Genomic DNA, 16,977 nt, shown 5'->3' with positions numbered 1-16,977 from the left:
CATTTGAGAGAGACATACAGCGAGGCATACATTAATCACAGGTGTTGAATTGGGAAAGCTAGCTAAAACAGTAGGTTAGACAACAACAGCTAATCAGCTGGCACGACAACAGCAGGTAAAATGGCGTTGACTAGGCAACGGGGCCAACAGATAAAACAAACAAGCAGAATGGAGTACCGTGATTAATGGACACTCCAGCGTGCATCAGCTATGTGGCCAAGAGATCAGTGTCCAGGGGGCAGCGGTGGATGGGGCAGGGAAGCTGGACTGGCGAGTGTTATCCAGGTTAAAAAAAAAAACGAACAATGACTAAATAGCTTGTAGCTAGTCAGCTGGTTAGCTTCTGGAGGTTCTTGAGTGTGTTATAAAAAATAATAGCGATTCCGTATCACATTGGGTGAGGCAGGTTTCCGGAAGGTATAAACAAATTAAAAATCAAAAAGAGATAGAAAGTAAATATGGGTGTTTGGGACGCGGCGATGCAGACGGTTAGCAGGTCTGTGCTAGCAAGCTAACAGTTCGTAGGTAGCTAGATAGATAGTTGTGAAGATCCAGCTGAAAAATGTTCCATTTGCGGTGGGAATCCGGGGAAGAAATCGGTGGATGAAAAAAATAAATAGGTCCGTTATGCTCTGGTTAGAGTCGCGTTGTTCGAACTGGCGAGAGCTTTCCGGGCTGAAGGTTAGCTGATGACCGGTTAGCTGAAGACCGCTAGCATGGCTAGTGGTTTGCTGGCTAGCTTCAGTTGAGCTTCAGTTGAGGGGTTCCGGTTCCAAGTAAATATAAATATAAATACTTTAGGAAAAATAGCTACATTGGGTGAGGCGGGTTGCAGGAGAGGAATTGGAAGCTTAGGTTTAGCAAAAAGTTTTTAAAGAGATATGCGAAGAAAAATATGTAAAAAAACGAAAGAGATATATACAGAGACACGACACGACAGGACTTACTGCTACGCCATCTAATTGAAAACATATTATTCTCATTGTAATGTTGGAAAGAGCTCTCAAGGTAACAATGTCACTGTACTGTTTTACATCTGTTGTATCTTGTACACGAATAAAAACGTGAAACAGTGCAAACACACATAGACATCAACCTGTATGAAACTCTATTCAACCTCAACGCTAACTGTTTCTAACTCTCACACTCTCCCGAGCGACACTACACACACACCCTGGTAATGTACTAAATCTATTAAACCAGTCCAAATCAGTGACGGGTGATTATGGCCTCACAGTAAATATCTGTATTAGCATAAGCAAATCAGAGACTTCCCTAAAGCATATTAATCTAATTTGTCAGCGATTGTTCACACACACACATGAACGCACAACGCACACACACACACACACACACATGAATGCACACACACACACATGAACGCACAACGCACACACACACAAACACACAAATGAATGCACACACATACACATGAACGCACAACGCACACACACACATGAATGCACACGCACACACACACACACACATGAACGCACACACACACACACACACACGGAGCAGGATTGCATCATACAGAATGTTGTCTTTGTTTTCAATGCGCCAGATTCCTCTTTGGTACCATTTCAAACTCATACTGTGGTACTCAATGTGGTCTGTCTTCATAAACACACAATGCCAGCTGCCAAACTCACACTGTGGTACTCAATGTGGTCTGTCAGAGGTCTGTCTTCATAAACACACATAATGCCAGCTGCCAAATGATGACTGTGGTACTCAATGTGGTCTGTCAGAGGTCTGTCTTCATAAACACAGATAATTTCAGCTGCCAAACTCATACTGTGGTACTCAATGTGGTCTGTCAGAGGTCTGTCCTCATAAACACACATAATGCCAGCTGCCAAACTCACACTGTGGTACTCAATGTGGTCTGTCAGAGGTCTGTCTTCATAAACACACATAATGCCAGCTGCCAAACTCATACTGTGGTACTCAATGTGGTCTGTCAGAGGTCTGTCCTCATAAACACACATAATGCCAGCTGCCAAACTCATACTGTGGTACTCAATGTGGTCTGTCAGAGGTCTCTCTTCATAAACACAGATAATGCCAGCTGCCAAACGATGACTGTGGTACTCAATGTGGTCTGTCAGAGGTCTCTCTTCATAAACACAGATAATGCCAGCTGCCAAACGATGACTGTGGTACTCAATGTGGTCTGTCAGAGGTCTGTCCTCATAAACACACATAATGCCAGCTGCCAAACTCACACTGTGGTACTCAATGTGGTCTGTCAGAGGTCTGTCTTCATAAACACACATAATGCCAGCTGCCAAACTCATACTGTGGTACTCAATGTGGTCTGTCAGAGGTCTGTCCTCATAAACACACATAATGCCAGCTGCCAAACTCATACTGTGGTACTCAATGTGGTCTGTCAGAGGTCTGTCTTCATAAACACACATAATGCCAGCTGCCAAACGATGACTGTCTATCATCTGCCATTAATTGGGGTTTTACAAAATGAGGGAAATCGTAATTATCCGTTAAAACACCATATACTGTTCATCTTAAAACTGTAGATTATCATTTGAAACATGCTTGGTCACGTTGTTTTTTAAAAAGACAAGAAGAGACGAAGGGAATCGGAGGCGCCAAGTGTGATACGTTCTCTGTGATAACACCCAGGGAATCCCCAAGCCCACTATCTGGACTCGCCATGGCTATGTGACGCGTATCTCCGGTCTGATCTGCTACAGAGCAGTTTGCTGCTTACAGTCAATCATACACACAAACAGATGGGACTTTACTTTCTACAAGTGATAAGCAATTCATTTATCAAACAGTTATCTGAAAACCACACCTGCCCAATTATTCATTAATGGATAGGCAGCAGTGTAGGAATTTACAATTCAAACAAAACATCAAAGACAATTCAGACTAGGCATATCACCAACAAGATCTTTCTCCAAACGTCACATTTCGAAGTTGCTCCAAACGTCACATTTCGAAGTGTTTTTGACATCCTGGGTTTAATCCTGCTCAGCATCGTTCTGTCTCCAAACATTACATTTCGAAGTTAAGGTTTAAGGTTTGGGGTAGGGTTAAACTTTCACATTTAGGCATTAATTCCAAATGGTTAAGTTAAGGCTTAAGGTTTTTGATAGCTAAAAAAAACAAGGTTCCACAACTGGGATTAAACACACAACCTTTGCATCTGGAGTCATGGGATGTAAAAGTTAAGGGTTAAGGTATTGTAAAGGGTTAACACTAGAACCACTAAAGCAGTCTGCTAATGAATGTACTTTTTGTATTACTCCACCATTTTACAATTTTTAAAGTCATGCCCCCCTACGTCTAACACTGTTGTTGTTAGAATCTTCATATCACAAACAGAACTGAGTTATAACCCATTTTAGGAAGGCGTGTCACTTTTAAAATGTTTATTCCACCGTTGCCCCTCTTTCCGACAGTAGGGCCTGCTCTCCTTCTCCTGGTGCCGTGCCCAGTTGATAATCACCCTGAAGGTGCCTTCCCAGTTGATAATCACCCTGAAGGTGCCTTCCCAGTTGATAATCACCCTGAAGGTGCCATGCCCAGTTGATAATCACCCTGAAGGTGCCATGCCCAGTTGATAATCACCCTGAAGGTGCCGTGCCCAGTTGATAATCACCCTGAAGGTGCCGTGCCCAGTTGATAATCACCCTGAAGGTGCCATGCCCAGTTGATAATCACCCTGAAGGTGCCGTGCCCAGTTGATAATCACCCTGAAGGTGCCGCGCCCAGTTGATAATCACCCCGAAGGTGCCGTGCCCAGTTGATAATCACCCCGAAGGTGCCGTGCCCAGTTGATAATCACCCTGAAGGTGCCGTGCCCAGTTGATAATCACCCCGAAGGTGCCGTGCCCAGATAGATAATCACCCTGAAGGTTGCCGTGCCCAGTTGATAATCACCCCGAAGGTGCCGTGCCCAGATAGATAATCACCCTGAAGGTTGCCGTGCCCAGTTGATAATCACCCCAAAGGTGCCCTGCCCAGATAGATAATCACCCTGAAGGTGCCGTGCCCAGTTGATAATCACCCTGAAGGTGCCGTGCCCAGTTGATAATCACCCTGAAGGTGCCACGCCCAGTTGATAATCACCCTGAAGGTGCCACGCCCAGTTGATAATCACCGTGAAGGTGCCTTCCCAGTTGATAATCACCCTGAAGGTGCCTTCCCAGTTGATAATCACCCTGAAGGTGCCATGCCCAGTTGATAATCACCCTGAAGGTGCCATGCCCAGTTGATAATCACCCTGAAGGTGCCATGCCCAGTTGATAATCACCCTGAAGGTGCCGTGCCCAGTTGATAATCACCCTGAAGGTGCCGTGCCCAGTTGATAATCACCCTGAAGGTGCCACGTCCAGTTGATAATCACCCTGAAGGTTGCCGTGCCCAGTTGATAATCACCCCGAAGGTGCCGTGCCCAGTTGATAATCACCCTGAAGGTGCCGTGCCCAGTTGATAATCACCCCGAAGGTGCCACGCCCAGTTGATAATCACCCCGAAGGTGCCGTGCCCAGTTGATAATCACCCTGAAGGTGCCGTGCCCAGTTGATAATCACCCCGAAGGTGCCACGCCCAGTTGATAATCACCCTGAAGGTGCCACGTCCAGTTGATAATCACCCTGAAGGTGCCACGCCCAGATAGATAATCACCCTGAAGGTGCCATGCCCAGTTGATAATCACCCTGAAGGTGCCACATCCAGTTGATAATCACCCTGAAGGTGCCACGCCCAGTTGATAATCACCCTGAAGGTGCCACGCCCAGTTGATAATCACCCTGAAGGTGCCATGCCCAGATAGATAATTACCAGGCCTAGCCTGGTTTTTAATTTTAAAAATCCAAATGAGTTTTTAATGTTTCTAAATACGAAGTATACATGCACCAAAAGCACACTATGCTATTCTTGTTTCATGCGCATATGGGCAGTGTGCGTCACAGCTGGATAGGCTGTGTTTCTGCTGTCAAATTCCATGACATAACCTACTGCATTACTGCTTAAATATCCTTATCAGCGTTGCCTGAAATTATCACTTTGGAACCATGTTTTTAAGGACACATCTCCAATATTTCCACCCTTCCCATCTGCGTGCAAGGGAGCTGATATAAGACAGGTAAATTGCTGAACCTGGCATTAGGGCGTTTGACACTAGCGTTGCCTTAACACCATCTGAAAATAGAGCCCTTTCTGTACTTTACTGTGGCAAGTGTTTGTCTATGTGTGTGTAAGTCATGTGAATGGGTCCAGTATGTCCGCCTGTGGTCCTCCTACTTCTCCTCCTCGTTCTTACCTGGCTCCTGTCCTTGTCAACCTTCTTGAAGCACTTATTGAGGGACAGGTTGTGCCTGACAGAGTTCTTCCAGCCTGTGGGAGCATTGGTAAAGTAGGAGAAGTGTTCTAGGATCCAGGTGTATATCTCCTTCACCGGCAGCCTCTTGGACGGAGCGTCCTCAATGGCCATGAAGATCAGGCAGCTGAAGGAATAGGGAGGCTTACAGTTGGGGTTCCGATCGGCGTCGTACGGCAGGTCCCCGCCCGCTATCGGCGATGGCGGCATGTTGTCGTGGTCCCCGTCGCCGCGGTTACCGGCCACACCCCCTTCGCCCCCCACGGGGCTGACGCTGCGCAGGACAGGGTCTCCGAAGCTGTTGAGCAGGTTCTTGCTCTCATGGAGCCAGTTGAGGTTGGTCAACTCCTCATCCTCCATACCTGGGGTGGAGGTGCCTTTCTCAGGCTTGGCGGCTCCGTCGGTGAGGGGTGCTAAGGGGAGGGCCAAGGGGGCGGGGAAGGCCAGGTCGAGTTCCTCTGCCTCCTGCAGCGAGCTGGCCTGGTAGAGGTGGGAGAGGCTGGCGCTGGCCACGCTGATGCCAGACGCCTCAGGCTTCTTACTGGGAGGCATGACGGGTCCCATGGACACCACCACCACCACCTAGACTCCTGGAAGACAGATAGAGAGGGGGATTAGTGTTAGACAGTTAGTCAATGGAGACAGATATAGAGATAGAGATTAAGATGTTAGTGTTGGACAGTCAGGAGAGAGAGGGTGGGAGGGAGAGAGAGAGGGTGGGCCTTGAAATGTATTATAATATGTTATTATAATACATTGTGTTACTATTGTTATAAACATTGTCCTTGCGATTCCATCATGACAGCTGGAGGACATAACGTTACACACACACACACCTCATGCAAACGGACTATTCTGAATACTCCAAATTACACCCCGCACACACACACACACACACACACACACACACACACACACACACACACACTCCAACTCAAAAGATAAAAGCAATGTTTTTGGGACAAATCACTCACTCAACCCTAAACCTCATCTAGATCTATTACTGAATAATGTGGCGACTGAGCAAGATGAGGAGACTAAATTGCTGGGTGTAACCCTAGATAGCAAGCTGTCATGGTCAAAACATACTGTATTGACTCAATGGTTTCTAAAATGGGAAGAGGTCTCTCCCATGATTAGGTATTGCTCTGCTTTCTTGACATCTAAATCAAACAGGCAGGTCCTACAGGCCCTAGTTTTGTCACACCTGGACTCCTGCCCAGTTGTGTGGTCATGTGAGGCAAAGAAGGACAAAGGAAAATTGCAGTCGGTCTAGAACAGAGGAGCCGTATTGCAGTTAGATGTACACAGAACAGAGGAGCCGTATTGCAGTTAGATGTACACAGAACAGAGGAGCCGTATTGCAGTTAGATGTACACAGAACAGAGGAGCCGTATTGCAGTTAGATGTACACAGAACAGAGGAGCCGTATTGCAGTTAGATGTACACAGAACAGAGGAGCCGTATTGCAGTTAGATGTACACAGAACAGAGGAGCCGTATTGCAGTTAGATGTACACAGAGGGTGCTTGTCAATTTACTGCATCACTATTGGTCTTTGTGCGAGGTAATGATTGAGGTAATGATTGTTTAAAGGTACTGAACTGTCTGTTCAAGCAGTTGGAACACAGTTCGAACACTCAGTATTAATCTAGAGGTAAAAGAAACGCACACCTATTTAGGCGAGGTGCTGGCTAAGGAGAGCCACACACTCTTGGAGCTCAGATGCAGTAATCTAATAACTCTGATTTGCCACCCCAAGATATCCCTGCACAACGTCCCCACTGGATGGAAACTACAAGTGTAACGGCTGTGCTCAATGCAATGGCACTTATAAATGTAGATCCTTCAAACACCCTCAAACAGGGAAACAGATCCCAATAAAAGGTGTTAGTACGTGCTCCACTAAGGCAGTTATTTATCTTATATCTTATTGTCCTTGTGGTAAAAAATGATGTGGGTAAAACAAAACGGAAATTAAAAGTACGAATCGCATCGTAGCACCGTTAGGTGCAAAAACTCGACTTACCCAGTTACAGCCCACTTTTTGGAAGCAAACCACTCGATTTCGTCCCTACGTTATATCGGCAACGAACAAGTCACCCTCCCTGGGAGTGGGACAATTTATTAGCAATTTATTGTTAAAACGAGAGGCTGCCTGGACCTTTAATTTGAAGACCCTTGCTCCCTTCGGTCTCAACGTAGACTTTAATCTGAAGCCGTTCTTGTGATTATTGTGATTTTGCTGTTCATTGTAAGTGTTTGTAGCCAAATTGTATCTATGATCGTATGCTATTCATGTTTTTGTATGTTCTTCTTATATCTGAGAATTAACCAATGATATCAGGCCACACCCGGCCATGATTACAGACCGTTGTGTCCTTTGACACGATATAAACTAGTGACCTGCACTGTTTGTCACCATACCCCATTAAGGGGTGGCCGGGTAGCCTAGTGGTTAGAGCGTTGGACTAGTAACCGGAGGGTTGCAAGTTCAGATCCCCAAGCTGACATGGTACAAATCTGTCATTCTGCCCCTGAACAGGCAGTTAACCCACTGTTTCTAGGCTGTCGTTGAAAATAGGAATTTGATCTTAACTGAAATGCCTAGATATGAAAAATAAAGACAGATCGTCTGTCGAAACGATGGTTATTCAATTATTGCATCTGAGCTCCTAGAGTGTGCGGCTCTCCTTTATTTTTCAAATGCACAGTATTAAAACCCTGGAGTTCGATTGATGCACCGGTGTGTCAATCTAAGTTACATAACAAAACAATCCCCATCAGAATCAATCAGTCTAAACTAGAGACATTTTTGTTTGCATTGGATCCATTCACCAGTGTTGCATTTTCACATCTGCATTGAAAGATGGCAGAGCTAGAGAGGTGTTTGTCAGACCATCATCCTTAAAGTCAGTCTTCTCACGTAAACGTAGGTTTGACCTACAAAACTAATGGGACACCACTGTGGAAAGGGGAGATTCCCACGAATACGATGTTGTTCCATTTTACTCTATGACCACAACTAGTTTCACGGGACTTGCCTGAAGATAAGTGGTATAAAAAATGAATGGAAGAATGAAGTTAGTTTTGTGCCTACCTCAAAAAAGAGGTTAAATATTTGTAAAGAAAATAAGATGTAAAAAAAAAAACTCAGGAAATATATAGTATATCTCCTAGATTTAGGACAGACACTTCAAAACCATGTTTCTTATATTTTTTTAATGTCTTTTTTTGCCATTGTGTATATGTTATTCAATGCATTTCTATGGGCTTTAGTAGTAAAGGCAAAAATCAATTCTAAATAAAATAGCTAAATGATCCATAGTATGGGCATCGTAAAACAATTCCGTGTGTCAGCTTAACACCCCCTCCAACATCGTACACTCTAAAGAATGAAATAGAGCCATGAGTAAATGGAACTCTGCCACCCCAGGTAACTCAAACTAGCAATATGATCAGGGATCGGGGACTGTGAGGAGAGACACAGACATTTTAATATATTTTGTATTGTATTTGGCATTGTATTATGTATTGTTTTATGTAGTGTTATTTGTTGTGTTTTGTTTTTCTGTTTGGAGCCGAGGAAGAGTATTTGGTGATCCTAATACAATACTAAATAAATAAAGTATGTTATTCATTTGTTTACAGAGAAATACAGTAGCATTGTATTTGGTCAAACACTTTTTTTACAACAGTGCTAAGCGCTGGCAGCAAGCTGATACGTCGGTTGTTAGAACCAGTAAGGGCCGCTTTACCATTCTTGGGTAGCGGAAAGACTTTGGATTCCCTCCAGGCTGAGGAAAAACCCTTTACTCTAAACTCAGATTAAATATATGATAGATATGAGTGGCTATAGAGTCAGCTACCATCCTCAGTAGCTTTCCATCTAAGTTGTCAATGCCAGGAGGTTTGTCATTATTGATCGATAACAATAACTTTTCCACCTCTCCCACACTAACTTCTAACTTACAATACTTCTATTTTGATATTTGTTTTTTAATGCATGAATATGATGGCTTACTGTTTGTTGTTGACATTCCCTGTCTAAGTTTGCCCACTTTACCAATTAAATAATCATTCAAATAATTGGCAATATCACATGGTTTTGTGATGAATAAGCCATCTGACTCGATGAAATAACCAGGTCGTTGTAGCCCTAACCATCAGATAACCAGGTCGTTGTAGCCCTAACCTTCAAATAACCAGGTCGTTGTAGCCCTAACCATCAGATAACCAGGTCGTTGTAGCCCTAACCATCAGATAACCAGGTCGTTGTAGCCCTAACCTTCAAAATAACCAGGTCGTTGTAGCCCTAACCATCAGATAACCAGGTCATTGTAGCCCTAACCATCAGATAACCAGGTCATTGTAGCCCTAACCTTCAAAATAACCAGGTCGTTGTAGCCCTAACCATCACATAAGCAGGTCGTTGTAGCCCTAACCATCAGATAACCAGGTCGTTGTATCCCTAACCATCAGATAACCAGGTCGTTGTAGCCCTAACCATCAGATAACCAGGTCGTTGTAGCCCTAACCATCAGATAACCAGGTCGTTGTAGCCCTAATCATCAGATAACCAGGTCGCTGTAGCCCTAACCATCAGATAACCAGGTCGTTGTAGCCCTAACCATCAGATAACCAGGTCGTTGTAGCCCTAACCATCAGATAACCAGGTCATTGTATCCCTAACCTTCATATAACCAGGTCATTGTAGCCCTAACCATCAGATAACCAGGTCGTTGTAGGCCTAACCATCAGATAACCAGGTCGTTGTAGCCCTAACCATCAGATAACCAGGTCGTTGTAGCCCTAACCATCAGATAACCAGGTCGTTGTAGCCCTAACCATCATATAACCAGGTCGTTGTAGCCCTAACCATCAGATAACCAGGTCGTTGTAGCCCTAACCATCAGATAACCAGGTCATTGTAGCCCTAACCATCAGATAACCAGGTCATTGTAGCCCTAACCTTCAAAATAACGAGGTCATTGTAGCCCTAACCATCACATAACCAGGTCGTTGTAGCCCTAACCTTCATATAACCAGGTCGTTGTAGCCCTAACCATCAGATAACCAGGTCGTTGTAGGCCTAACCATCAGATAACCAGGTCGTTGTAGCCCTAACCATCAGATAACCAGGTCGCTGTAGCCCTAACCTTCAAATAACCAGGTCGTTGTAGCCCTAACCATCAGATAACCAGGTCGTTGTAGCCCTAACCTTCATATAACCAGGTCGTTGTTATATATACAGTGTCTCCTGAACCCTCCTGTCTCAGCCTCCAGTATTTATGCTGCAGTAGTTTATGTGTCGGGGGGCTAGGGTCAGTTTGTTATATCTGGAGTACCTCTCCTGTCCTATTCGGTGTCCTGTGTGAATCTAAGTGTGCGTTCTCTAATTCTCTCCTTCTCTCTTTCTTTCTCTCTCTCGGAGGACTTGAGCCCTAGGACCATGCCCCAGGACTACCTGACATGATGACTCCTTGCTGTCCCCAGTCCACCTGGCCATGCTGCTGCTCCAGTTTCAACTGACCTGAGCCCTAGGACCATGTCCCAGGACTACCTGACATGATGACTCCTTGCTGTCCCCAGTCCACCTGGCCATGCTGCTGCTCCAGTTTCAACTGACCTGAGCCCTAGGACCATATCCCAGGACTACCTGACATGATGACTCCTTGCTGTCCCCAGTCCACCTGGCCATGCTGCTGCTCCAGTTTCAACTGTTCTGCCTTACTATTATTCGACCATGCTGGTCATTTATGAACATTTGAACATCTTGGCCATGTTCTGTTATAATCTCCACCCGGCACAGCCAGAAGAGGACTGGCCACCCCACGTAGCCTGGTTCCTCTCTAGGTTTCTTCCTAGGGTTTGGCCTTTCTAGGGAGTTTTTCCTAGCCACCGTGCTTCTACACCTGCATTGCTTGCTGTTTGGGGTTTTAGGCTGGGTTTCTGTACAGCACTTTGAGATACCAGCTGATGTAGGAAGGGCTATATAAATACATTTGATTTGATTTGATTTGTAGCCCTAACCATCAGATAACCAGGTCGTTGTAACCCTAACCTTCATATAACCAGGTCGTTGTAGCCTTAACCTTCAAATAACCAGGTCGTTGTAGCCCTAACCATCAGATAACCAGGTCGTTGTAGCCCTAACCATCAGATAACCAGGCTGTTGTCTACTTATTTCTTATCTATCCCTCTCCTCTCTCTCCCTCAATCTCTCTCTTTCACTCCTTCTCTACCTTCCTCAATCTCTCTGTTTCTCCCTGTCTCTGTCTCGCTCACGCTCTCTCTCTCTCCCTGTCTCTCTCTCTCTCTCTCTCTCTCCTGTCTCTCTCTCTCTCTCACTCTCTCTCTCTCTCCCTGTCTCTCTCTCTCTCTCTCTCTCCCTGTCTCTCTCTCTCTCCCTGTCTCTCTCTCTCTCTCTCTCTCTCACTCTCTCTCTCTCACTCTCTCTCTCTCTCCCTGTCTCTCTCTCTCTCTCACTCTCTTTCTCACCCCTGCGTATCTAATTGAGGTAACAATCATGTTTATATGGTTTAATCCGCCATTATCAGGGGATTTGTTTTACCAAAGCAGTCTCTGAAAAACCCACTCACTCCCCCGTTATAGACTACCGATGCTCCAGTGGAGGTGGATGAAACCGGTTTTACACTTTTACACGCCATGGTAAACACGCCATGGTAAACACGTCACATGGTAAACACGCCATTGTAAACACGTTACATGGTAAACACGTCACATGGTAAACACGCCATGGTAAACACGCCATGGTAAACACGTCACATGGTAAACACGCCATGGTAAACACGGCATGGTAAATACGCCATGGTAAACACGTCACATGGTAAACACGTCATGGTAAACACGCCATGGTAAACACGTCATGGTAGACTACCGATGCTCCAGTGGAGGTGGATGAAACCGGTTTTACAGTTTTACACACCATGGTAAACACGCCATGGTAAACACGTCACATGGTAAACACGCCATGGTAAACACGTCACATGGTAAACACGCCATGGTAAACACGTCACATGGTAAACATGCCATGGTAAACACGTCACATGGTAAACACGCCATGGTAAACACACCATGGTAAACACGTCACATGGTAAACACGCCATGGTAAACACGCCATGGTAAACACGTCATGGTAAACACGCCATGGTAAACACGTCACATGGTAAACACGCCATGGTAAACACGTCACATGGTAAACATGCCATGGTAAACACGTCATGGTAAACACGCCATGGTAAACACGCCATGGTAAACACGTCACATGGTAAACACGCCATGGTAAACACGTCACATGGTAAACATGCCATGGTAAACACGTCATGGTAAACACGCCATGGTAAACACGCCATGGTAAACACGTCACATGGTAAACACGCCATGGTAAACACGTCACATGGTAAACACGTCATGGTAAACACGTCATGGTAAACACGCCATGGTAAACACGCCATGGTAAACACGTCATGGTAAACACACCATGGTAAACACGTCACATGGTAAACACGCAACATGGTAAACACGCCATGGTAAACACGCCACATGGTAAACACGCCATGGTAAACACGTCACATGGTAAACACGCCATGGTAAACATGTCACATGGTAAACACGCCATGGTAAACACGTCACATGGTAAACACATCACATGGTAAACACGTCATGGTAAACACGCAACATGGTAAACACGCCATGGTAAACACGTCACGTGGTAAACACGCCATGGTAAACACGTCACATGGTAAACACGCCATGGTAAACACGCAACGTCCAGATTGGACCCCGTGCTCCCTTTAATTAAAAATGGGCGCAAGCAGGTTTCTTCCCAAAAGTATATGAGAGAAGTACTCAGGCGTGTTCCGGCTGGGCTATGGTTGAAACCCATACCGCTTCCCCTTGACATTTCGTTTACGTTGACACTTTTTTCACCCCAATTGGTAGTAACAGTCTTGTCCCATAGCTGCAACTCCTGTATGGACTCGATGAAGGTTGAGAGCCATGCATCCCCCGAAACATGACCCTGTCAAGTTGCACTGCTTCTTGACACACTGTTAGCTTAACCCAGAAACCTGCCACACCAATGTGTCGGAGGAAACACCATCCAGCTGGCAATGAGATCAGCTCGCAGGTGCCTGGCCTGCCACAAGGGGTCACTAGAGTGTGATGGGACGAGGAAATCCTGGCTGGCCAAACCCTCCCCTAACCCGGACAACTGCGCACACCCTCATGGGTCTCCCGGTCACAGCCGGCTGTAACACAGCCTGGGATCGAAACCCGAGGCTGTAGTGACGCCCCAAGCGCCTTAGACAGCTGCGCCACTCAGGAGAACATCATTGTACTTTTTCTTAAAGAATGTTGAACACCACCACAACATGCACTTGCTGTGTTGAACTAGTTATTAGTTTAAGAGGAAATGTTGACTATTTTCTGGAGGAGAATGTCCAATGTGATAAACAGATAGGCTAGGCTTACACTGCAATTTCAATGGCCTTCTTCAAGTAGCATTCTCACAGATTGGAGCTGTAGCCTATTGCAAGTGGAGTGGAACATTCCCAAAATAGCTCAATAAATATAATTATATGTTATGAATTTGCAAAAAGTACACTATGTTATGAATTTGCAAAACGTACAATATGTTACGAATTTGCAAAAAGTACAATATGGTACGATTTTGCTAAACATATGATATGTAACGAATTCGAGCTAGGTGGCTATTGTTAGCTAGCGAACTAATGTTAGCTAGCGAACTATTGTGAGCGAGGCTAAGGGTTAGAGTTAAGTTTAGGAGTTAGGTTAAAGGGTTAGGGTTAGGGGAAAGATTAGCAAAAAGGGTTAGGGTTAGCTAACATGCTAAGTAATTGCAGAAGTAGCAAAAGTAGTAAGAAGTTGAAAAGTGACTAATTAGCTAAAATTGTCCATGATGAGATTTGAACTCAAGACCTTTGGGCTGCTAGAGCTTTGTATTGTTGCCTGCCCTTTTACTGTAGTGGGCTAAATCAGAGACACAGAATGTTTCTTGGTAGTCTTAAACAAATCTACTTTGAAACAAAAGTATAAACCTCACACACATGGTTATGGACTTTAAAAAAAAAGAAGGCCCCTGTATCATGTCAGATATAGAGTTGAAATATATTCCCATTTTGAGTTTGCATCCCAATATTACACGTTATCTACATCAAAGAAGACTGAAATATAACAAAACCATTTTGCATTGAAACACTGGATTTTCAGTCTAAAAAAACAGTTGATTCATTATGAAAAATATTAATTACATTCAACCCATGAGGCCACTAGGTCATTTAACTGCAGATAGGGGCTACATGTCAGTCCATCACATACCTGCGGGAACCCTTTCCCAAAGACTCTCCAATAAAAATGGAATTATACATCACCTTTCTACTAAACTGCCAATAAGACCATGAGCATGAACCTTTATTTAACCTGGCAAGTCAGTTAAGAACAAATTGTTATTTACAATGACAGTCTACCCCGACCAAACCCTAACCTGGATGACACTGGGCCAATTGTGCACCACCCTATGAGACTCGACTTGTTGTGATACAGCCTGGAATCAAACCATGGAATGTAGTGAGCTCCTGAGTCGCGCATCTCGGAGCAAGAGGTGTCACTGCAGAGTCTGGTTTGAATCCAAGCCGCGTCACATCCGGCCGTGATTCGGAGTCCCATAGTGCAGCGCACAATTGGCCCGGGTTAGGCTGTCATTGTAAATAACAATTTGTTCTTATTAACTGACTTGCCCAGATAAATGAAAAGAAGTGACAGCCCTAGCCTTACACCGCTACGCCACTCGGAGGGCCCCTGATCATTGATGTAATAGCTTAGTTCACAACAATTACAGGAATGTATTTTATCCATCTAAATGCAGGACTCTGCTTCATCGTTCCGTTGTGCTAGTTCAGTATTAGAGTATAATAGGCTGCTGGTTGTAGATACAGTATGTAGGAAACTGTGGGAAAGACAACCGGTAGCCAAACATGACAAGCTTAAAGAATAAAATATTTTGCCAGTCCATTCAATTCATATCTCGTGTAAGCAAGTAAGCAATATTACCAGGACTATGCTTCTGCATGCATTCAACTATGAATGCAAACTTTGACTGCAGATATCCTAAGTTAAAAGTAAAATGCCAACCGTGGTAGCCGCGACTATAGGCTACTGCGCCCCGGTGCATGAATAACAGATGCTCAACGCACTGTTCCGAACAGGAATGGGAACGTTACAAAATAACAGAAGATTAACAAAAACTTTGGGAAAACGATAAACTATGTAGCCGACGCTTTGCCGACGGCTAATGTCTGCTACCTAACCTATACATATTACCACTTTATAGCATAGTCTACCATATATTAATAGACTGTAAACAGTACATCTAAAATCATATTCGTTTTTAAATAAAAGTATATTCGATTTTTGGTATTTTGTCAAATGTAGCCTACGACTGTGATTGGTATGTCACATGTCAAGGCTTCAAGCACAAGTAAAGCGATATGGATATAATGTTATAGCCTATCGATCAGTAAAATATGAACTCATCTACTCGATAGTCAGATATTCCCGACGAGGATTCCGAACTCTGTTTTCTCTCCTTACCTGACGATCTAGCCTTTGAATCAGGAGGTACAAATAGAAGACGTATTTGGAACAACCACTCCTGCGTTAATTCCTTTAAAATATGACATTGTATTCCTCAGCCCTAATTAAACACCGAGGTTTATAGAGAGATAGCCCGGGGAAAGCGAACCAAGTGCGGTCATAAATCAGTCCTCATCGGCGCATTTCCAGGACTCCGGTTATTTGAGCTCTTCCTCGTCCCCAATGCAGAATGTGTGTGAGAGAGAGAGAGCGCGAATGTGAGAGAGGAGGGTAAAACGGACTCTCTCGTCAGCAAATGAGAAGTGCATATGACCTCGGCCCAAAACTGGCGGCTGACACACACACACACACACACACACATAGCGTGGTAGTGGTGTTGAGCCCAAAGTAAAGAGTTAAACATAATAAACGAGGGTGTGTTTCAGGGCCCAAATAGCAGCTGTCCAAAGACATCAACATTTGTTTTGTGGATGTGGATGCGGAGACCGTGTAACTGGAGTTAGTATATCGCTGTCAAGCCATGGATCATTTTAATTAACTATTTTTTTGCAAATGGAGATTGAACCTTTCAGTTGTTGTTTTTTTTGCACAGAAAACACCTCATGTAACTATACATCAGTCATTATAGTTAGCACTTTCAATCAGTCTAAAACGGACTTAAATTAAGGCAGAGTTTATAACAGTAGGCGAATAAATACTGACATTTCCCCCATTCATCCCACCATGCACTTATATAGGTTTACTGTTTCTGTTCAGCTCAGGCCCAACTGACTTAAGGTCAATTTGGCCTTTAACCTCCTGAACTGAAGGTTGTCATGTGGTGTTGCTACCGTGTTATTGTCATGTTGTGCTGCTACCATGTTGTGTTGCTACCATGTTACTGTCATGTTGTGTTTCTACCATGCTATGTTGTCGTGTGTTGCTGCCTTGCTATGTTGTCGTGTGTTGCTGCCATGCTATGTTGTCGTGTGTTGCTGCCATGCTATG

The 16,977-nt window shown here is 44.5% G+C and overlaps 1 protein-coding gene across 1 annotated transcript in view; it reads right to left on the bottom strand.

Moving 5' to 3' along the window:
• LOC115120510 (forkhead box protein N3-like) overlaps nucleotides 1–16,200 on the bottom strand; it is a 156,674-nt gene extending 140,474 nt beyond the window's left edge. The window contains exons 1-2 of the mRNA XM_065025867.1: nucleotides 15,988–16,200; nucleotides 5,297–5,943 (exon numbers count right to left, since the gene is read on the bottom strand). Of these exons, the coding sequence (XP_064881939.1) occupies nucleotides 5,297–5,917 (621 nt within the window). The 5' untranslated portion in view covers nucleotides 5,918–5,943; nucleotides 15,988–16,200. The remainder of the gene's footprint in view (nucleotides 1–5,296; nucleotides 5,944–15,987) is intronic.
• Nucleotides 16,201–16,977: the final 777 nt, after the last annotated feature.

The sequence above is a fragment of the Oncorhynchus nerka genome, linkage group LG12 (genome assembly GCF_034236695.1).
Source record: "Oncorhynchus nerka isolate Pitt River linkage group LG12, Oner_Uvic_2.0, whole genome shotgun sequence".
NCBI classification, from domain to species: Eukaryota; Metazoa; Chordata; class Actinopteri; order Salmoniformes; family Salmonidae; genus Oncorhynchus; species Oncorhynchus nerka.
This window is presented reverse-complemented; position numbering and strand designations above follow the sequence as displayed.